Source organism: Myxocyprinus asiaticus, chromosome 43 (genome assembly GCF_019703515.2).
Source record: "Myxocyprinus asiaticus isolate MX2 ecotype Aquarium Trade chromosome 43, UBuf_Myxa_2, whole genome shotgun sequence".
NCBI lineage: Eukaryota > Metazoa > Chordata > Actinopteri > Cypriniformes > Catostomidae > Myxocyprinus > Myxocyprinus asiaticus.
Window position 1 is genome coordinate 12506168 of NC_059386.1, and position 24639 is coordinate 12530806.

A 24639-nucleotide genomic window follows, 5' to 3' on the forward strand; every position below is an offset into this window, starting at 1 on the left:
GACGCATGTGTCCTGCCTCAAGCAACGCGCTGAAAAGACCTTTTCCAACTTAGTTTATGAAGTAAAAATTCAATATTCGTTTATAACCTGACGTCTCAAAGTTTACATTTTATCTACCTCAAATAATGTAATAAAGGTATTGATTCTAAACTAATCGGGCCATTGACTTCCACGGGTTTATTTCAGCAGACAGAAGAACACAGCGCCGCCTAGCGTATTGGAGATACACCGGCAACGCACAAAAACTGCCTCAACAATATAAAACAGGAGAGATATAATATAATATAATATAATATAATATAATATAATATAATATAATATAATAGGTAAAGTTTGTAGATACAAACTTTAATGTTGGCCTGAAAGTTGTAAAAAAAATAAAAACTTAAATCTTGGGGTTTGAAGGTTTTACAGACCTTAGTAAAACTGTAAGACTGACAGATAGATAGACAGACAGACAGACAGATCTAAACAATTTTTACGATTACTTGTGTTTTTTTTATGCCCTTAAAGGATTAGTTCACCCAAAAATGAAAATTATCTCGTGATTTACTCACTTTAAGCCATCTCAGATGTGAATGAATTTCCTTCTTCAGCAGAACTGAAGTGAAGATTTTTATAAGCACATTTCAGCTCTGTATGTCCCTACAATGCAAGTAAATGGGTGTCATGACACTGATGGCTGTTTGACGGTCCAGAAAGCATACTGTATTTAGGCAGCATAAAAGTAATCCACATGACTCCAGTCGATCAATTAATGTCTTCTGAAGCAAATCGAAAGGTTTGTGTAAGAAACAAATAGATAATTAAAACGTTTTTATCTTTAAATCTTTAATTCTGAGTGTCGATTTGTCCACTACTGGCGGAACCTGTCCAATGGGTTTAACTGGAACACACTTAACCCTTGATCTCTTGGAGCATGTTGAAGGCTGATGTCAATTTGTGGAATTATTTAGTGATTTTTGCACCTGAGAAAACAATGTTTTTCGGAGATTGATGCTACCACAGATTCAGGTTTAGTTGTAATTTCAGAGGCTTATGTATAAATCTCATATATGAATTTTTTATTATTATTATTATAATGAATTGTTGAAAGAATTCATCAAGTTTTACAGAAACGAAAATGTTAACATAACAATGAACACATAGGCTATAACTGTGATAAACAGTTTAAGGTAGCTACAAGTATTATGCTGTTAAATCTCAATATACATTTTCTAAACTGCTTAATTGACCTAACTTCACTTTCATCATACATTAGAGTTGTGTGGGGGTGGGATTGATGAAGCACGATCTGCTGTCATGTCACAATCGAGTTGCATTGTGGGATATGGAGCCGTCTGAAGCGTACATCAGAGTAGGCTTGCTCCCTCGGTCAAAATCAAGGGGTTAAGGGTCTGTCAGTAGAAACTTCCCTCGCTCACTGAATGAAGTGGAACTGACTTCCAAAATGGTGGCAGGGATTCCCCTGAGGGGAAGTGTTTAGGGGAGTTAGCCAGTGGATGTTAAAAGTGAAGTGGAAAGCAGTCATGGAGAGGGTCCGCACATGGGGGCTGCCATGTTAGAATCACATGACCAGCCGAATACTACTCACTTAATCTCTGTAACTGTTCTGTTATTGGACACTTTTACTCATTGATTAAAGTAATCATGGCTGACTGTGAATAATACATTTCTACAATGACATCTGAAACTGAAAACTATTGATTTTAAATGATGCTGCATCCAAGCCGCTAGGTGTCATTGTAAGTCCAAGATGACTCAAAAGACAAAAGTTTCTGAGTGCACCTCTAAATAGGACAGAATGTTGGCTTTGTAAAGCCAAAATAGTTATAATAAGTTTAAATAGTAGATCACAAGCCAACATAATATTTTTTCTGCCTACACCTAGACTACCAATTTAAAGTAAAATATCTTGCCATGTAACATACTATATATGGTATGGTATTTTACTTTATTTGTAGAAAAAGCTGCAAATAATAAATATACTATGCCAGCATGTGTTACACTTTATGATCAATGATGAATCATAAGCTTTTACATTGTACATCTTTCCACACATTAAGCATGTTTTTCATCTATCATTGTGGTACATATATTTCTCGAGCAGGGATACACAAATACTGATCAACAATTTCATGAGCTGTGCTTATTTATGATGTGCATTTATTTATATGGCAAAAAAAAAAAAAAAAAAATGAAAAAAAAGATTGATATATAACATAATGTAACCATCAAATGGCAGTGATTTATGCAACAGTACACAATACTGACATTATTACTACAGTCTGAATCATAATATGATGCTTGTGTGATCAGTCTCTATTTTTAGTGCTGTTCTCTTCTGGTCCCTCTCAGAGAGGATGAACAATACGCAGTACATTAGTGATGCACCAACTTAAAGGTTGGTTATGTCAGGGAAACAATTCCCTTTTTCCACTATGTTACATATTTCTTCGGTTCCTTCCTATCATTAACACACTAGTTACTTTTTCCTCTTCAACCCTTAAAATTCCTTGAGGGTCAACAGCAGGATTTCTTCATAAGCTTTGCTTGAGCATCCTCCATTGCTTTATCATCTGAAATAACAAAGACACATTGATATTTAGAGGGCATGTTACTTCCTATCAAACTTTACCTTTTAATCTTCTTTATCTTGCACCTAACAATACCTTCATATTGCATTTTTCCACCTACCAATGTTTTTCTAACCATCTCTGTTTAAGGATTTTAAAGTGTAATCTCTTACTCAGAATGCTTCCATCTCCGATCTGAGCGGTGCTATTTTCTGTCTCCAGGTCTTTCAGAATGGTATCTTCAAAGGCCAGAGCCGCCACACGAAAGAAAAACTCCTGCACATTCTCCCCTATGGAAAAACCAATGTAGTAATAGTTACATGGTAGTTCCACATAGAAACAATCTTGTACTTCTTGCAAGACAGGAACTTGGACACAATCTTTGGTGGGTCAAGTGCCACTTGATCTTTTGGGGGTGGGGGGGGGGGGGGGGGGGGGGGTTATCTCTAAAGAAATATAGGGTGCCGATCTCAATGTCCCCCCTAGCCCCACAGCTATAGTCTAACTGTTTTCAAATAAAATGTGAACTGACATAACCATCTACATGTACATTTATATTCACATTCGTATCATTGTAGGCTTACAGAATGTACCTGTTTTTGATGACAATGGCCAGAACTCAGCCTTCATCTCAGCTGCCATTTGTATGGCATCTCTCTCAGTTCTCTGGCACTCTTCTGCAGACTTCAGATAAAGACAGCGGGGACCTTTCAATAGCTTTTACAAGTTGTGAGTGTACATGTGCATGTGTGTGTGGGCAATCATTCTCACCAGGAGGTCTCTTTTTGTGCCAACCAAGAAAACAAAACAAGAGTTTGGTTCATTTTCATTCAGAGCCTCCAGTAACCACTGCCTGAGAAACACAATACATATTACTTTCCTGGAGAGGGGTTTTTGAGAGGCATTCAAAATGCTTGAGACATTTCCACTTCTATCAAGACTTTACTTACCGTGTGTGTTCCAAGGTCTTGATATCTGCCATGTCGAAAACAGTAATGATAACTTTAAAGCAAAAACAGAAATGATTATATAGAGGTTTGAACTTTCTTATCTTCAGCTTTAAAGGAATAGTTTACCCAAAAATGAAAATTCTCATCATTTACTCACCCTCATGCCATCCCAGATGTGTATGACTTTCTTTCCTCTGCTCAACAAAAAAAAATATTTTTAGAATATCTCAGCTCTGTAGGTCCATACAATGAAGGTGAATGGTGGCCAGAACTTTACAGGTCCAAAAAGCACATACAGTAAAGGCAGCATAAAAGTAATCCATACGACTCCAGTGGTTAAATCGATATCTTCAGAAGTGATATGATAGAAGTGGGTGGGAAACAGATCAATATTTAAGTCTTTTTTACTATGAATCTCCACTTTCACTCTCTTCTTCTTTTGTTTTTTTGTTGATTTGCATTCTTTGTGCATATCACCACACTTCTGAATCACTTCTGAAGATATGGATTTAACCACTGGAGTTGTATTGATTACTTTATGCTGCCTTTATATGCTTTTTGGACCTTCAAAGTTCTGGCCACCATATTCTTCTGAAAATCTTAATTTGTGTTCAGCAGAAGAAAGTCATACACATCTGGGATGGCATGACGGAGAGTAAATGATGAGATAATTTTCATTTTTGGGTGAACTATAACTTTAAGAATGGACCTACACTACCTACCCTGAGCCCCTCTGTAGTATGCTGATGCAATGCATTTGAACTTTTCCTGGCCTGCAGTGTCCCATCTACAAATAATAGAATGTGCAAAATCAAATATCAAACAACTAACATTCTCAGGATAAGATTGGTTGCTTCTCCTTTAAGCTAATGTGTTGTAATTCAGAAAAATCATTACTCACATTTGAAGAGAATATGGCAGCCCAGACAGTTCAAATCTCTCGATTTCAAAGTCAACCCCAATAGTAGCCTTGTAGTCTCTCTCAAAGACATCTTTACAGAACCTACAATATACAAGAATCTTAATGGGCTTCAATCTACATGAACCATACGGCATTAAAAAACACAAGGGTGGTGAAACCTTGCTGAGAACTTAAAATTACTACCTCTATTTTAATTGACAAACTCCTAAAGAGTTTCACAATGTTTTATTAATGTGGAAAGGAAATCAATACATTTTACCTGTTAATTAAGCATGTCTTTCCTACATTGAGGTCTCCAACCACTACTGCTTTTGACATCTTAAGCCTGTCATATCTACAAAATAATTTAAAATGAAACAAACATAATAAAAAAGTATTTTTAACAACATCTGTCTTGTCATATGTGGCATATACTGTATATTTGATCAATATATAATCAGAGTGATTATTTGCACTGTGTAAATAGCACCTGCCAGACAGCGCATCTATTTGCTCTCCAATAGTCTAGTAAAAACACACATATTGAAGACAAACTGCACTCACTACTGTTGCTGCAGTAGCATGGGGTGTAACGAAGGTGTGGATGTGCTTTTTCCATGTGGACGACCCGTGTTAGAGTCCACCATTTGTCCCACTTTTCCCATCCTGTTTCCTATCTCCACTCTTAGTATTTTTTTAATACTACTTATAATAATAAATAAAAATGAATATAAAGGTTGATTTCCTTGCAGTGATTTTGTCACAGTGAAGGTCAGGGAGTAAAAATGACCATGGTTTTACTAAAGTAATATTGTAGTAACCACGTTTTTTTTATGGAAGCTGTAGTTTTGATGCAATTACTCATGGTGTTACTGCAGTAATATGGTGTTAATATAGTAACCATTTTTAATTTTGTGGTTTGCTATGATTTTACTACAAAATTCAATGGTTATACTATGGTTACTGTAGTAAAATCATAGTTCATTTTTGTAAGTGAAGGTTAGGGTTAGGTTTAGGGGTTGGTGTAGGGTGTCTTTGTGACTCTATATAAACCTAATAAACACACTGCAGTGAAGCCCTTTACTGTACGTTAGTCTTTATTTAGGGGTGTAAATAGCATCTATCGCTGTTTGCACTTAGTGCAGATAGCCTCTGCCATATATAATTGATCAATATACTCATCTGATAACCTACTCTTGTAGGCGAGCAGCCCTGTCTTTGCAAGCCATCTTGGCTTTTGAATTCCAGTCGTCCTTCATCTGTAGGCAAGCTTGAGGATTATAACACTAGAGAATAAAAGAACAGTTAAGGCTACTAATAAAAGAAGAACTAATAAATGCTGAATGAACAACGAACAATTACAAAACAATTTTGGCCATCAAGTCAAAATGAATGGCAGCATTTTCCTGGTTAAGTGTATGCCAAAAGTAGTTATTGATTGCCAACAACTTCTGAAAATTTCTTAAATCTGTTTCCACATGCAATAAGGTGTGTACTGAAATACTAACATAAAAGGGTGGGACTTCGTTTTATTTATCAGGAACCGATTGGATCATGAAAAGTGGGTGTTATATAGTGTTAGAGCTCAGTGAATTCCAGCGTGGTACTGTGATAGGACGCCACCTGTGCAACAAGTCCAGTCGTGAAATTTCCTCGCTACTAAATATTCCACAGTCAACTGTCAGTGGTATTATAACAAAGTGGAAGTGATTGGGAATGACAGCAACTCAGCCACGAAGTGGTTGGCCACGTAAAATGACAGAGCAGTGTCAGCGGATGCTGAGGCGCATAGTGCGCAGAGGTCACCAACTTTCTGCAGAGTCAATCGCTACAGACCTCCAAAGTTCATGTGGCCTTCAGATTAGCTCAAGAACAGTGCGTAGAGAGCTTCATGGAATGGGTTTCCATGGCCGAGCAGCTGCATCCAAGCCATATATCACCAAGTGCAATGCAAAGCGTCAGATGCAGTGGTGTAAAGCACGCCGCCACTGGACTCTAGAGCAGTGGAGACGCGTTCTCTGGAGTGACGAATCACGCTTCTCCATCTGGCAATCTGATGGACGAGTCTGGGTTTGGCGGTTGCCAGGAGAACGGTACTTGTCTGACTGCATTGTGCCAACTGTGAAGTTTGGTGGAGGGGGGATTATGGTGTGGGGTTGTTTTTCAGGAGCTGGGCTTGGCCCCTTAGTTGCAGTGAAAGGAACTCTGAATGCTTCAGCATACCAAGAGATTTTGGACAATTCCATGCTCCCAACTTTGTGGGAACAGTTTGGGGATGGCCCCTTCCTGTTCCAACATGACTGTGCATCAGTGCACAAAGCAAGGTCCATAAAGACATGGATGAGCGAGTTTGGTGTGGAAGAACTTGACTGGCCTGCACAGAATCCTGACCTCAACCCGATAGAGCACCTTTGGGATGAATTAGTGCGAAGTCTGCGAGCCAGGCCTTCTCGTCCAACATCAGTGTCTGATCTCACAAATGCGCTTCTGGAAGAATGGTCAAAAATTCCCATAAACACACTCCTAAACCTTGTGGAAAGCCTTCCCAGAAGAGTTGAAGCTGTTATAGCTGCAAAGGGTGGGCCGACGTCATATTAAACCCTATGGATTAAGAATGGGATGTCACTTAAGTTCATATGCGTCTAAAGGCAGATGAGCGAATACTTTTGGCAATATAGTGTATATACATACCGATCAGCCACAACATTAAAACCACCTGCTTAAAATCATTTAAATCCCCCTCGTGTTGCCAAAACAGGTCTGACCTGTTTTGAGGCATGGACACCACAAGACATCTTAAGGTGTCCTGTGGTATCTGACGGGGCGCATTATCTTGCTTAAAGAGGCCACTGCCATCAGGGAATACCGTTGCCATGAAGGGGTGTACGTGGTCTGCAACAATCTTTAGGTAGGTGGTACGTGTCAAAGTAACATCCACATGAATACCAGGACCCAAGGTTTCCCAGCAGAACATTGCCCAGAGCATCACACTGCCCCAACCGGCCTGCCTTCTTCCCATAGTGCATCCTGCTGCACTCTCTTCCCCTGGTAAACAACGCACATGATCTAAAAGGAAACCATGATTCATCAGACCAGGCCACCTTCTTCCATTGCTCCACAGTCCAGTTCTGACGCTCAAGTGCCCATTATAGGCGCTTTCAGATGTGGACAGGGGTCAGCATGGGCACTCTGCGGCTACGCAGCCCCATACGCAGCAAGCTGTGATGCACTGTGTGTTCTGACACCTTTCTATCATGGCCAGCATTATGTTTTTCAGCAATTTGTGCTACAGTAGCTCTTTTGTGGGATCCGACCAGACGGGCTAGCCTTCGCACCCCACGCGCATCAATGAGCCTTGGGCACCCATGACCTTGTCGCCAGTTCACCAGTTGTCCTTCCTTGGTCCGCTTTTGGGAGGTACTAACCACTGCATACCGGGAACACCCCACAAGACCTGCTGTTTTGGAGATGCTCTGACCCAGTCGTCTAGCCAGTACAATTTGGCCCTTGTCAAAGTCACTCACATCCTTACACTTGCACATTTGTCCTGCTTCCAACACATGAAATTCAAGAACTGACTGTTCACTTGCTGCTTTATATATCCCACTCCTTGACAGGTGCCATTGTAATGAGATAATAAATGTTATTCACTTCACCTGTCAGTGGTTTTAATGTTGTGACTGATCAGTGTATGTATATATATATATATATATATATATATATATATATATATATATATATATCCTCCCAAGACCCGAGCGTGTCTCCTGTGTGAATTTTCCATTCCCCTTTTTTATTTGTAACTAGTAGGCCCTAAGAAAGACCAAACAGTTTTCCTAAAAATGTATGTCCTCATATGTGGACAGCGGGACTAAGTTTTGACATTTTAAATAATACCAAACTATAGAAAGATTTTATTTTTATTAAATTGTTTATTATGTTTCCAGGAGTGTTGGTCATTCATGTTTTTGAGAAGTTACAACATACATTACATCAGAAATCAAATTACATTTTAATTCAAAGCAATGGCCAGCGTCATCCAATCACTGCCAACCATGTTAAAATAAAATTATACATTATAAATTCTGAATCTAAGTACTGATTATCATTGTCCCATGTCTGCCAAACATGTTGAGTAGTCCAAACATCATGTGCAGCCTGAAACTGAACTTTTGACCAGATGTTGGCTGCATAGGAAAGCTATAGGACGCTCCCTTGCTCCCTAATTGTAAATGACTTAACCTCCAGTGTGCTCTCTATCTGCACTGGTCTCAGAACAGTTTGAAATGCAATTTATTTTCATCCTAACTCCATATAAAGCCTCTGAAAGCAACATGTTCCAGCTTTTGCATGCATCAATTGATTCTCAATGTGATAATGCACAGTAAATATAGGATATTTTAAGGAAAATTAGCCTATAGTCCACATACGTGGTCATTGTGTTTAACACTGCGCCGTTTCGCGATAAATCGATGAAATATTTAAAATGGCATATCGCATGAAACAAAACTTTAAACTTTTGACTCAGATTTTAATGTAAATACGTAATGAGTATTCTTACGAGATGTAGTTTTGTTGCCGTTTCTCCCAAAAACAAACTCAGCTGAGATCGGCGCCATGTTGTTTTGTCACATGACTCCATACGTCGAAAGTTGAACCCTTTAATGACACCCCAGAGCCTTCTAAACTGAGATCAGTCAGTTTAAATGAATTTAAATTAACCATAGCCTATAGCGAACTGAAAATGTAATGTCCACACATTTGGCCGCGGAGTCACAGGAGGATAAGCAGGAATATGCAGTAAATAGAAGCAGTTTTGTTTTCATGTTGACATTAAAGCCCCAATACTGAAGAAAAAATAGTACACATAACCATCTAAATGAAACATTTATTTTTATTTCTGCAAAAGTCCTGCGATCCTGTAAGCATCAGTCTATGGATGTCACGCGTTCTCAGTAACTTAATCTACTTCACCTGGTTCAGTTACAGAATGTTTGCAGAATGTCCTGTAGCATGAGATGCAACATGCTTCAGGCTGGATGATTAAACTGTTTTAAATCATCATCTTTTAGCCACTTCCATGGTATAAATATTCATCAGATGGATGCATATCAAGACAAATAAGACATGTTGCAGAAAATATACATTTAAGAACTGTGGAATTATCTATTATGAACATTATGTGACTTTAGAATGATAAGTACCTTGGGAAATTTAGATATGACCCTGTCTCTGCTGACAGGAGGGGCGAAATGCATTGTCTTGTCAGCAGGTAGTCCGGGGAACCTCTGGCCTAAAAGACACACATACTTTGTCAGCAAAACCAGATAAGCCTAACCTATGTGTTTACTCTGTACATTTCCATCCACATATTGTAAATACTTTATACTGAATATAATGTCTATATAGAGTATACATAATCAGAAAGTCAGTCTGTTAATAACATTGCTCAAATTACTCTGTAGTGTGTTTTTTAAAGATATATTTAGATATGCTAGCAGATACGTTTTAACAAAGCTCTTTAACTCATAGTAAATGCAGAAGTTTAATTAGGGTTAACTAAGTTAATATCACCATGAAACCGTTGCACAACATGTAATGAACGGGAATTGCCACACAACATAGTGCTTTAACGGCGTATTTGGTTCTTTATCAAAATGAAACTTCGTTTTAAAAACATCTCTAATATTCGTTTTATCCTACTAGGATGTATACTGTTGAATTTGAATAAAATTAATAGCATGTTCAGGCGTAAACTCACGTATATTCCCGTAGCGCAGTCTTTCTGATTCCTGCCGAACGCGCACTGACGTACTGCATCAAATCCTGCCGTCGTCTCCATAGCAACCACGAGCCGGAGCCCGCTGTCACGTGATGCCGGAGGTACGCCGCTAAGGCAACGAGTACACTTATTTTTACAGTATTTTTTGTTGAGATGTCGAGCAGAGACAACAGATGTATTCTTTTATTGTGCATATTCAAACGTTTTTGGGGAGGATATGTAACATACAGTAACATACTGTATTATAAATGTTATTGTATGATAAAAATTAATGTTTTATTGAATATATATATATATATATATATATATATATATATATATATATATATATATATATATATATTGATAGATTTCAGGTTAGGTTTTTTTTTCAACCCATAAGTGTAAATCTACAAAGACTGTCTATTAAAGTGATTTAAAGGTGCACTCAGTAATCGTTTCCTCATTAAAAAAAAAAAAGTCATGAATTGTAATTTTGCAATATATGTAGGAGATTCACATTAAAATGAAGACTCCAATCACATCAGTAACTTTATAAAAGCCGTTTTATTCTACATGGAGGGGGTCCGGACATGGGGGCTGCCATGTTAGAATCACATGACTAACCGAATACTACTCACTTAATCTCTGTAACTGTCCTGATATTTGACACTTTTACTCATTGATTAAAGTAATCATGGCTGACTGTGAATACTACATTTCTACAGTGACATTTGAAACTGAAAACTATTGATTTTAAATGATGCTGCATCCAAGCCGCTGGGCAGTGTTAATTTTTCAGTTTTTTTTTTTTTAAGTCATAGTTTTAAACTTTTGACAAAAATATCCTATAAATTATTCAATATTTCGTCGTCTCATATTCATTAGTTTTAGTCCATTTTAGTCTGACGAAAATAAAATCTTTTAATTGACGACGATGTGCAAAATGGACAAAAAAGTGTGTCAAACTGTAACAGACCAAACATTAATCAAATATTCAAACATTTAGGGGAAAAAAATTATATACATTTTCTAATTTAAAAATGTATCAAACATATAACTATACATTGCCTACTGTCCTTGCTGTGAAAAAAACTGAGCTCCTAAAATAATATTGAATAGACTTGAGTAGCTACTTTTTAGAAGTTAGCCAACTGTACTCTGAATTCTTCATGCTTTAGAGACTTATTCATTTTCCGTGAAAGGATATTGCGTGTAGTGTGTTTCTTACGGTGTATTCACAACGCAAGTTACGCAACGCGAATTACGCAACATTCTGACTAGCGCGCCATTTAGTTCAAGTTCACCTGTTCGTTCGTTTCACTGTGCAGATGTAAGTTGTTATATTACATATATGCTGTGTTTATTGGCTACTATAGTGATTAAAATCATGTATAAATAGGATGCGTTTGAATGAGGTATTTACCACGTTTTGAAGCAGTAAAATTTTCTTGCAGTATCATTTTTATCTCGTCATATTTTCGTCAATAGTATGCTTTAATAAAATCGTTTAATTATCGTGACGATGCGCCTTTTTTGTCTCGCCTTCGTTATCGTTGACGTAAAAAACAAAACAAAAAAAAAAAAAACTTCGTCAACGAACGCTTTCGTCAGTGATTTCATTGACGGGATTAACACTGTCAGTGTAAGTCCAAAATGACACAAAGACAAAAATGTACTGAGTGTACCTTTAAGGTAAGCATTTTGTGCCTTCTTTTATTATGTTTGTTCAATATCTGAATGCCATGGTGTAGGGTTATCTGTCTTCTCTTTGTAATAATTAAAAGTCTCAACAACCACTTAATTTGGCCCCCAAATTATGAAATATAAAAATAATACAAAACCTTATTTATTTCCATGCATTAACTTTGGACTATATTTACAGTACTGTGCAAAAGTTTTAGGCACTTGTGAAAAATGTTGCATAGTGAGGATGTCTTCAAAAATAATTACATAAATAGTTTTCATTTATCACTTAATGTCATACAAAGTCCAGTAAACATAAAAAAGCTAAATCAATATTCGGTGTGACCACCTTTGCCTTTAAAACAGCACCAGTTCTCCTAGGTACACCTGGACACAGTTTTTCTTGGTTGTTGGCAGATAGGATGTTCCAAGCTTCTTGGAGAATTTACACAGTTTTTCAGTCTATTTAGGCTGTCTCAATTGCTTCTGTCACTTTGTGTAATCTCAGACAGACATGATGTTCAGTGGGGGCTTTTGTGGGGGCCGTGACATCTGTTGCAGGGCTCCCTGTTCTTCTAATCTTTTCTATTTGCAAAAGTAATGTTTGGGAGTTCAACATTTATATTTCCTATTAACATACTAAAGCTGAAGATATAACTAACCATCTTAAGACAAACACTTTTGTGAAACATCTTATGACTTTTGCACAGTACTGTATATATAATAAGTGAACACTGGCACACCACAGGGAAGCGTGCTGAGCCCACTACTGTACACCCATGAATGTGTAGCCAGATACAGCTCCAATTCCATCTTAAAATTAGCTGATGACACCGCTGTAGTAGGCTTGATCACAAACAATGATGAGACAGCCTACAGGGAGGACAGAGTAACAACCTTGCTCTCAATAACAGCAGAACAAAGGAGCTGGTTATTGACTTAAGGAAACAGGGAACAGTGCACACCTATCTACACAGGAGATGATGCTGTTGAGAGGGTGAACAGTTATACATTTCTTGGGGTCACACTCACTTCTACCCTCAAGTGGACTGAACATGTAAAGACTGCCATCAAAAAAGCTCACCAATGTCGTCACTTCCTCAGACGTCTGAGGAATACTTGGATGTCCACAGCAGTCATGACCAGTTTCTACAGGTGCACTGTTGAATCTATTCTCACCGGAGGCATTACATCCTGCTATAGCAGCTGCTCGTCACAGGACAAGACTGCTCTGCAAAGGGTGGTGAAAACAGCTCAAAGAATAATTGGCACGTCTCTCCGCAATCCAGGAAATTCACTCTAAATGCTGTCTCAGGAAAGCGGAAAGCATCATGAAGGACTCTATTCACCCTGCATGACCATTTTTCTCCTTTCTCCCCTCTGGGAAGCGGATCAGGTGCATTAGCACACACACATCAAGATACAGGAACAGCTTCTACCCCAATGCCATTAGACTGTTCAATCATACTGTTACATCTAATACATAACTTTATAGACCCCTTCACATACACACTTAATATAATTTAGCACTCATTTCAGAACACTTACCATCAACCTTTTTGTGGTATTATTTCTGCTCAGCCTGCAACTGCTGTTTTTTTATTTTTGTATAAACATACTGCTGCTATTTATAATTATTTATTACACACTTATATACATATTTACATTACACATTAATATATGAGTGCATATATGCATACTCATTTTACATATACATTACACTACTTATTCTCCAGGGGTGGGGTTGGCTAGCCCTGCTCTATACACATTCTCTATGCACATTGCTTTTTTGTGTAAGCTTATGTAAATTTGCTGTCTATCACTCCCTGTTTGTCTTGCTTTCTTTGCATATACAGTACTGTGCAAAAGTCTTATAAGGCACTTAAGATGTTTCACAAAAGTGTTTGTCTTAAGATGGTTAGTTATATCTTCAGCTTTAGTATGTTAATAGGAAATATAAATGTTGAACTCCCAAACATTACTTTTGCAAATAGAAAAGATTAGAAGAACAGGGAGCCCTGCAACAGATGTCACGGCCCCCACAAAAGCCCCCACTGAACATCATGTCTGTCTGAGATTACACAAAGTGACAGAAGCAATTGAGACAGCCTAAATAGACTGAAAAACTGTGTAAATTCTCCAAGAAGCTTGGAACATCCTATCTGCCAACAACCAAGAAAAACTGTGTCCAGGTGTACCTAGGAGAACTGGTGCTGTTTTAAAGGCAAAGGTGGTCACACCGAATATTGATTTAGCTTTTTTATGTTTACTGGACTTTGTATGACATTAAGTGATAAATGAAAACTATTTATGTAATTATTTTCGAAGACATCCTCACTATGCAACATTTTTCACAAGTGCCTAAAACTTTTGCACAGTACTGTACATGTTGTCTTGTTTTGCGAGAAGCACCCAAGTAAGAATTTCAGGCGTACTTGGTACTTTGTACTCTGTACACATGACAATAAAAAAAAGCTTTGAGCTTTGGCTTTGAAGATTTCGTCATTTACATATTCCCACACATAATGCAAATTGGTATACTGTTATTGTCCAAAATATGTTATGCATTCAAAATAGGAACATTGCGGAAGATCCAAATCGCACACTTCTTCACTATTCTACGTCATTTTGAAGTGTAAGTAGTGATAGTAGGATGTTTACACTATAAATGCAACAAAGATAAGTGTACTATGAGTACCCGGATGATATACTTCTTCAACCGAACAAACGGAGTGTGAAATGTTGGACACTTCGGCACTAATGTTGCGTTCCATTCAAGTAGGATGTGGGATATTCCTACTTGATATCTCCAATCTCCAACCATAAATGCATTCCATTGCCAGATGCTCGGAAGATGACATTTAAGGAAACAAAACTGTAACGCTCCCGTTAGCTTAGCAGGGGTTTGACTGTCACCAGAGATGCCTCCTAACAACCCAATTCATAAACAATTCTGCAACGCTAGCATTTGTGCTACAGAGTATAATTTACCATGTTTTGAACACCTGCTACTCTGCTAATGTTTGTTAAACAAGCTTTAATATTATGTAATGTAGGAACTTTGACTAATTTATTGTTATTATTTAATAAAGTGAATGATTATCACTTATTTTGTACATCTTCCTGGGTGGTGACATGTTTGTGTGACATCACTGCATCTCGGAGTTTCAAATTTCCACACGACTTTCCAAGTTGGAATTACAACTTCAAGAGTTGTTCCATTGCACTTTACTGTAACTAGTAGCAAGTTGGAAAATCCGATTTTCCAAGTTGAATAGTACGCAGCATAAACGGTCGCGACTTGCCATATGTAGCGGAAGGGGTGCAGTTACCTAGCCATGATGCTAACTTGGCAAAACAACTGTAATTAATGGTGAATGTTGCAACTAGTGAAATTTCTGTGAAGACAACACCTTTTTAATTATGAGAACAAGTGTTACCGGCATCGCCCCCATGCTGTGGGAATATGTACATTATTTGAGATATAAGTGTTCAACTGAGTTTGACTAAAGTGTTAAATCAAGCGAAAACAGCCCTTATGAAAACCGAGAGTTCATGGCATATTTGCCGCAAACTTGCTTCAAATTCACCACCGATAATTTTCACATATGAATGAGCTTTGTGACAAACTTGCAGCAAAATGTCCACTGTTGCCAAGGTTTGCCGGAGGTTCACCACTACCGGCGAAGAGCTGCAAATGTCTGGCAAACATTTGCGGTGAATCAAAAGCTAATTTTGCATGTGAAAGTAACAACAGCAAATTTGCGGCTAGTTTAGATTTTTTGCAAGGGACACTGCTTGCGTTTGAAACGTAAAAAAAGTTTGTGTAAAAAAATGTTTGTGTCCCATTTGAAACAGCACTACACTTTGAAAATGCATACACTAGATGGCCGAGTGCATAGTATAAGTTTATAGTGTATACTGTAGTGTATAGTTTGTCATTTGTGACACAGCTCTGCATTTACCTTGTAGTGACGCAACACTCTGAATGACCACAGGATGGTAGCAGATCATCTTCAATAGCTTGTGTTGCCTGAGAGTGCTGTGTCATGCCAAGCAAGTTAGATTGTGCTCTTCATGCATGGTGCTTCAGGTATGTTTATTTGACACACTTGAAGAAATATCCCTTAGGAACACATTTCTAAATGTTATCATTTCTTTTTACTTTAAATAAGCATGAGGATTGTAATTTTCACATTACATTAAATAATCTAGATGTTGTACACAGCCTCAGATAAATCAATGTCAGTAGGTCAGATTTTTAGCTTATAATAACAACCCTACAGCAAAAATCCTTTTAATGGACGCTAAAGCTAAATATGCCTAATCTGAATAGTTCAGTCTTGCCTGGGGTGGTATTCCATTTCTCAAAGATCAATGATGATGGACAGGCTGGCAGTATCTATTAATTTCTACCTACAGTATGTCTGCCCAGGCTGTGATGTACATTATGATGCATATTCAAACATGTCTTTCGTTTATTTAATGCTGGCATAATTTTCAGTGCAGCTTACCCTACTGTTCGTAAAATGAGGTGGAGATCAATTAACTTACAGTTGACCTACTCTATTATAATTGAAATTAAACAAGAATGCAGGCTACACACAAATCCAACTTGTTTATGGAACTGAATACACTAATGCCAGCTAAAGTAGTGGAATAAAAATTGCTGCATTTGGCAGGTTTAATGCAGTAAAAAAACAAACAGTTATCTTCCAAATATTAACAACACTCTTGGTGTACATTTATATGGACTCCCCTATGCTACATGGCTGATGGGAGACATAAGTTGTCTAGTTTTCACTTTTGCCATTTTAAACACAAATGTGAGAACATATTTGTAGGTCACTAGCATTAATAAAGTAATCACACACATCATTACATCTGTGATTATTTTATTAATGAAGGTGACCTACAAATATGTTCTCATATTTGTGTTTAAAATGGCAACGCAACATTTTTTCAGAGATATTAGAATCTTACGAAACATGTTAAGAACATTATGATTTTAAAAACATTATTTCTATTTTGCTTAAAGAAAATAAAACCTATTTTATGACCATTCTCATTACTGAGAAATAAATAATTATATTTTATTTATATTGTAAAGCATTTATACACTATGGTAGTATTTGTTGTATTGCCTTTAATTTATGCTTATTTAAATAAAATAAAAAATCATTGTATTACAGTTTTTTATGATGCAGTACAAACAAATACTGTATTACATTAATGAGAATCATCATTGAGAATAATGATAATAAAAAATAAACTGAAAAGAAAAATCTGGACGCATATTGAGAATGTGGGGGGTAAATGTGCATAATTGTCATAGACAATGCTAGGTAAATTACTCAAACACAGTAATCTACTACAATTTACTACTTATCTGAAATTGTAATCAAATGAATGATTACTTAATCTGAAAAGTTATAACATTACAAATAACCTTATTTTAAGTAACTTGCAAAAATATTTTTACAGAAAAGTTTTTGTTTTTCTGCTCAACAAACTCAAACTTAACGTTTCCTCCTTGTTCGTTGTCGCACACGTCACACACTCAGCACCACACATTTCTCCCTTTCGATGCCATGTCAGTGACCTTTCAGCTGTTACAGAAACGCAAAAACAGAATACTTATGAAAATAATTCATGTTTTAAATGTATTTGTAAATGAATCGGGTTCTTGGGGTGAGAAAGGGAGAATTGGGAAAGGTGAACTTCAGCGGAGACTGTGTGTGTGCAGGTCTCTCTCCTCCTCTACTGGCATCTGGCTCGCTTTTAACTCCGTCTCCACTCTCACTGCAATGACAAACAGTTGTTAGAGACAATCATTGACTGGTGATAATCCTTACCGTTCTCATCTCCCGATCTCACCCTCCATTCACAAGCCGAAGCTCGACCACACCCACACTACCACAGTATTCTAGAAATTATTCTAGAAATTTGTGTAACCCAAGTAATGTACTTTATTGAAAATAAGTAACTGTAATCTGATTACAAGAATTTAAAATGTAATGTGTAATGTTACAATACTTTTTGACTAAAACACTCTGTGAAAAATTAGTTGGTTTAGATTAATTTAATTGTGGACATTAGTTCCGCAAAATGAGATTAAAATATGAAATTAAAATATAGGCTCTACTCAAATACTTTGTGTAGCAAAAACTTGAATTGAATTGAGTTAAACTAAATTAAAATTGATCTGTTCAAATAGCTCTATTGAACTTTGTAGATTGTTGCTTTCAAGCAGCAAACACATTAGCATGATATATATATATATATGTACACACCAATCAGCCACAACATTAAAACCACTTTCCTAATATTGTGTAGGTCCCCCTCGTGCCACCAAAACAGTGCCAACCCGCATCTCAGTATAGCATTCTGAGATGATATTCTTCTCACCATAATTGTCCAGAGCGGTTATCTGAGTTACAGTACACTTTGTCAGTTCGAACCAGTCTGGCCATTCTCTGACCTCTCTCATCAACAAGACATTTCTGTCCACAACAATCATCCATGCGATTATCTAATCAGCCAAACGTGTGGCTGCAGTGCATAAAATCATGCAGATACGGGTCAGGAGCTTCAGTTAATGTTCACATCAACCATCAGAATGGGGGAAAAATGTGATCTCAGTGATTTGGACTGTGCATGATTGTTGGTGCCAGATGGGCTGGTTTGAGTATTTCTGTAACTGCTGATCTCCTGGGATTTTCACACACAACAGTCTCTAAAATTTACTCCGAATGGGGTCAAAAACAAAAAACATACAGTGAGCGGCTGTTCTGTGGACGGAAATGCCTTGTTGATGAGAGAGGTCAACAGAGAATAGTCAGACTGGTTCGAACTGACAAAGTCTACGGTAACTCAGATAACCGCTCTGTACAGTTGTGGTGAGAAGAATATCATCTCAGAATGCCATTGGCGCTGTTTGGCGGCACAAGGGGGACCTACACAATATTAGGCAGGTGGTTTTAACATTGTGGCTGATCGGTGTATATATATACGTGTGTGTGTGTGTGTGTGTGTGTGTGTGTGTGTATGTATATATATATATATATATATATATACAGTTGAAGTTAGAAGTTTACATACACCTTAGCCAATTACATTTAAACTCAGTTTTTCACAAGTCCTGACATTTAATCGTAGAAAACATTCCCTGTCTTAGGTCAGTTAGGATCACTACTTTATTTTAAGAGTAATAATAGCAGAGAGAATTATTTATTTCAGCTTTTTTTCTTTCATCACATTCCCAGTGTGTCAGAAGTTTACTTACACTTTGTTAGTATTTGATAGCATTGTTTTTCTTTGCTGTTGGATTTTTCCCCTTTTTCACCCAATTTGGAATACCCAATTCCCAGTGCACTTTTAAGTCCTCGTGGTCACGTAGTGATTCGCCTCAATCCGGGTGGCGGAGGACGAATCCCAGTTGCCTCCACGCCTGAGACAGTCAACCCGCACATCTTATCACGTGGCTTGTTGAGCGTGTTGCCACGGAGACATAGCACGTGTGGAGGCTTCACGCCATCCACCGCGGCATCTGCACTCAACTCACCACGTGCCCCACCGAGAACGAACCACATTATGGCGACCACGAGGAGGTTACCCCATATGACTCTACCCTCCCTAGCAACCGGGCCAATTTGGTTGCTTAGGAGACCTGGTTGGAGTCACTCAGCATGCCCTGGGATTCAAACTAGCGAACTCCAGGGGTGGTAGCCAGCATCTTGTGCACCAGTCCCTCCTGCAGCAAAGCACCCCCACAACATGATGCTGCCACCCCCATGCTTCACGGTTGGGATGGTGTTCTTCGGCTTGCTAGCCTTACCTTTTTTCCTCCAAACATAAAAATGGTAATTATGGTCAAACAGTTACATATTTGTTTCATTAGACCAGAGGACATTTCTCCAAAAAAAAAGATCTTCATCCCCATGTGCACTTGCAAACTGTAGTCTGGCTTTTTTATGGCAGTTTTGGAGCAGTGGCTTCTTCCTTGCTGAGCAGCCTTTCAGTTTATGTCAATATAAGACTCATTTACTGTGGATATAGATACTTGTCTACCTGTTTCCTCCAGCATCTTCACAAGGTCCTTTGCTGTTGTTCTGGGATTGGTTTGCACTTTTAGCACCAAACTATGTTCATCTCTAGGAGACAGAATGCATCTCCTTCCTAAGCGGTATGATGGCTGCGTGGTACCATGGTCTTTATACTTGCATACTATTGTTTGTACAGATGAACGTGGTACCTTCAGGCGTTTGGAAATTGCTCCCAAGGATGAACCAGACTTTTGGAGGTCCACAGTTTTTTTTTCTGAGGTCTTGGCTGATTTCTATTGATTTTCCCATGATGTCAAGCAAAGAGGCACTGGGTTTGAAGGTAGGCCTAAATATACATCCACAGGTACACCTCCAATTCAGTACACCTCCTAACAGAAGCTAATTGTCTAAAGGCATGACATCATTTTCTGGAATTTTCCAAGCTGCTTAAAGGCACAGTTAACTTAGTGTTTGTAAAATTCTGACCCACTGGAATTGTGATATAGTCAATTAAAAGTGAAACAATCTGTCTGTAAACAATTGTTGGAAAAATTACTTGTGTCATGCACAAAGTAGATGTTCTATACGACTTAACAAAACTATAGTTTGCTAATATTAAATCTGTGGAGTGGTTAAAAAATGAGTTTTAATGACTTCAACCTAAGTGTATGTAACTTCTGACTTCAACTGTGTGTGTGTATATATATATATATATATATATATATATATATATGTATATATAGTACATCTTTTGTACTGTTTAACAAGTTTGGTGCTGCGAAGAGTTTGCAGATCTCCAATCAGTTATTATACTGATGATCTATTAATGTAAAGCATTACATACTGATTTTTCTTTAATTAAATACCCAACCAGGAACTAACCATTTGCTCCACTCTTCTCCATGACTCCTCTAAATCCCAACATAACAGAACATTAAACACTAACAAGTCTCCTACTTGTTTTATTTTGTATAGAAAATACATTAAAATAACACTTAATTTTAATATTTACCTAATTCAGTGCCAAACAAAGCATGCTGGGAACTGGAAATCCCCTGCCCCATTTCAGCAATACATTGATGCAACAAATATTATTCACATAGTCCCAACACAATTGGATTACGTGAGCATACTGTAGTGGAATTATACACAATGAAATTAAGTTGAGACCAAATGCTAAAGAATTGTGTAGTAATAGCTCATTTTAATTAATTGAATTGAGCAAGCAGTAAAAATCTCGTTGAGTAAACACTCAACGTCAATCGATTTTAACATTTAATAGCAATGTGATCATTTCACTTTTTGTTGTCTGTGTTGAAAATCACTTGGACTTTATGCAATATAATTATGTTCTAATCTCAAGCATAAATGTATTAAGTTGTTTTCAAGTGTACTGGTTTAGTATTTTCAATAGAGCTGCTTTAATAATTTTCAGTGAGTAATTTGATTACAGTAACTAATTACTTTACAATCAGATTACAACCCACACTGGTCTTGAAAATAATGGCAAAAAAACATAATAGAAACATAATGTTCCTATTAGGCTTGATTTTCTTCATACAAATATATCTTTTTATTTTGGGCTGAAATATGACCTGGACATGTTTTCAGGAGACTCACCCAAACATATCCCTTTTATTAGAGTGAGAGGCCATATTCATCCTTGTAAATGATTTGGACGGTGAATCCAATTTGTCGCCGAGACTTTACAGCTTAAAACTGCTGATTACCATTCTCAAGAATGAGATTAAATTGTGTGCATGTGTGCTTTCCTCATCTCTGTTTGCTGTGTTTCCTTCCCTGTTGCTCATGACAGTCACAAGGTCTTCCTTTGGCCGGCCTTCCTGCTCAGCTCTGCTGTAGCATTCATCCATTTATTTCTGTTTTTTATGACAAATGTCCACTTTTAATAATTCATGGTCTAACTTTGGTCTTGTATTCTCACTTATGAGGCAAAAACCAGCAGCAATTGCACCCACAGTCTCCAGGACTCAAAATCTGTTAGACACACCAAAACTCCTTATCTCTCTCATTTTGATTCATTGGTCCTAGTTGAATTTGACAACATCATGAGCATGTGACTACACCTATGTCATCTGCCTTATGTTATGTCCAAAGTTTCATCAGCAATTAGGCATTCATGAAAGCTTACCCGATATCTCATTAACACCTACAATCGTGACAGGCTGTACATGTGATTCGTGCCCAGAAAAGCAAGTGTTAAACACTCTGCTGAATATTTCCACCATTCTCAAAGGGAATTTTTTTCATATTTTGATGTCTCCAATTACCTTTGAACAAGGCAATGCAGTTTAACTTAAGATTGTACTACTTTTATACACTTTTTGGCAACTTTTTTATGCCATTTACACTCCACTCTCAGATCGTTTTCCTAGATGAACTCTCTTCAGACATAAATCAATCAAAAATTAATTTAATTGAACATTTAATTAGTTCGTTGATTGCCAGTTGTGCAATACACCACTGCAAGCGTTGAGTTTCTAGAATTGCCGGAGAGGACTAGCTTGACTGAAAAGACTTTCAGTTACTTCCTAGAATGTAGAAGTTATACACCAAATTGATGTGGATAAATTGGGGTGATAACACTCAAATACTTGAAAACATAGTGCCTAAATAATTAGGGGTGCATGAAATATGCTGGTAATGTTAATAGGATCCAACATTAGCGAATGACATTGACAGCAAATAATATCAGGGCTTATTTCTTTAAAAAAACATAAATTGTTTCTGTATGCAAGGTGTTAAAATTATTTAAAGTTAAAATGTGTCATATCTGTGCACTATTGTCACCAAACAGAATCACGAAAATAATCACTGTTTTTAAACAGATTCCTGAAAGCTCCCCTGTGTTGCATGGGATGTGCAAACATATAGTCCCTCCCCAAACTCATGCCATCGGTCGAGTCAATGGTCACTGTGTCAGAATGCTTTAATAGCACCACAGAGCAACAGTTTTACACTTTTATGTGACATCAACCTACAACTGACATAATTATTGTTCTGTATGCATATTAAGCTGGGATACAAGAAAGAATTTTAACAGTTATCTTTTCCACCTTTTAAGCTTTGTTTCCTATTTTTACTTTTACTAGATTGGAGCTTTAGTATGTACGTTATTTTAGGAAATGGGCAAAACAGTTTGGATTTGCATGACATTGGCTATCACATCGACTTTCAGCAACATAAATATCGGTATGTACCAATTATCAATATTGGTTCGTCTTTAATTGTCATGAAAATAATGTCACTATGCTAAAAGTCTTAGTTGTCCTAAAATAGGCTTCATTTTCTTTATGCAAAATTAATTTGATTTTGGGGTGAAATATGACCCAAAATATGAATTTGTAAATTCCCAATATAAATCTTCATGCTTGAAATCTTGAAGAGTTTCTGTTAGTGCTGGGTAAAAACATTGATTTTCTGATTAATCTCAACCTTCATTTAAACAATCCTGATATTAAAAATGGTCATTATAACTGAAATATATCCAAATAAATCAAAATCGAATCAAATATTAAACGACAGCTTATAAATCAGAATCAAATCAAATTGGGAACTCTGTATCAATACCCAACCCTAGTTTTTCTGAATGTAAAATATAAGCAATACACAAACTATTTGATGGTGTCGTAGAAAATACAAAATGTTATTAAAGTATTTATCTCTGTGGAAAAAGTGCCAACTCAAGCAATTATGCAACCTAGTCTCATAGAATGTTACTATAATTACATTTTTGCAAACTGACTTTTACATGTCGAATTCTACATTTCGCTGCAGTTTCCTGGTGAAATGAACACTAGAGGCGCTACAACAGCTGTGCGTTTTATTCACTTTCAGGGCCAGCCCGTGGGTTTGTGGGGCCCTAGGTGTAATATATTGTTTTTTAGTTTTCACCATCATTGTGATTTGTATGTGAAATTATCAGGTCCACGCGCGTTGCACTTGCATGCTCTCCTGAGTGAGTGCGTGACAGAAACCATTGAACTGCGGATAATTTAAAAATAAAAGTCTATTTACATTACATTTGCATGTTCATTTACATTGCACATGTTCGCGCCTGCGTGGGGCCCCCCCAGGCACGTCGGGACCCTAGGCGGCTGCCTGTTTTGCCTATAGGTTGGGTCGGCCCTGTTCACTTTAACAAATCACGACTACAAAGGCTGATTATGACTTTATAAACGCTAATGTTTTTGCTCTATTACTCACACACTGCTATGTTATAATATCAAAACACTTTTACTATAACACATCATTTGAAAAATTATACATTGTAATGCTTGACCCACCAACATTTACCAAAGTCTTTCTAGCAAGTCAGTCCATGGGAGGCTATTTCCAGTCATGATAGTGCAGCTCCTATCTACTTGAATGGGGAAAGACCAAAATCTCCTAAATGGTTGGTCAAGATTACGATCAAAGAACATATTTCAAATCAGCAGTAAAATCTGACAACACTGGAATCATCGGCGTCCAACTTTTTAGAGGGACAAGTGGCATTTAGCCACGCGAGATGGAGCAATTACAGGTCTGTGATGACCTTAGATGTCCGGGTCTGCACGCGCGCCACAATGGGTGGATCAGTGTGTGTCTACCCTGCGCCGAGAACCCCACTCATGATCGGGACTGGGGATTGCAACTATTTCCCATCAACGAGGAATTCCCAATTTCACTCGCTGTTGCCCCCCCCCCCCCCCCAGCT

At 37.5% G+C, this 24639-nt stretch overlaps 1 protein-coding gene across 1 annotated transcript; it reads right to left on the reverse strand.

Moving 5' to 3' along the window:
- Nucleotides 1-1953: 1953 nt before the first annotated feature.
- On the reverse strand, nucleotides 1954-10245 carry LOC127433623 (ras-related protein Rab-36-like). The gene is made up of 11 exons (XM_051685666.1): nucleotides 10189-10245; nucleotides 9632-9720; nucleotides 5622-5713; nucleotides 4708-4782; nucleotides 4428-4529; nucleotides 4249-4313; nucleotides 3527-3578; nucleotides 3348-3429; nucleotides 3170-3260; nucleotides 2750-2866; nucleotides 1954-2579 (listed from the first exon to the last, which is right to left on the reverse strand). The coding sequence occupies exons 2-11, from the start codon at nucleotides 9683-9685 to the stop codon at nucleotides 2524-2526; spliced, it is 786 nt and encodes a 261-aa protein (XP_051541626.1). The 5' UTR covers nucleotides 9686-9720; nucleotides 10189-10245; the 3' UTR covers nucleotides 1954-2523.
- Nucleotides 10246-24639: the final 14394 nt, after the last annotated feature.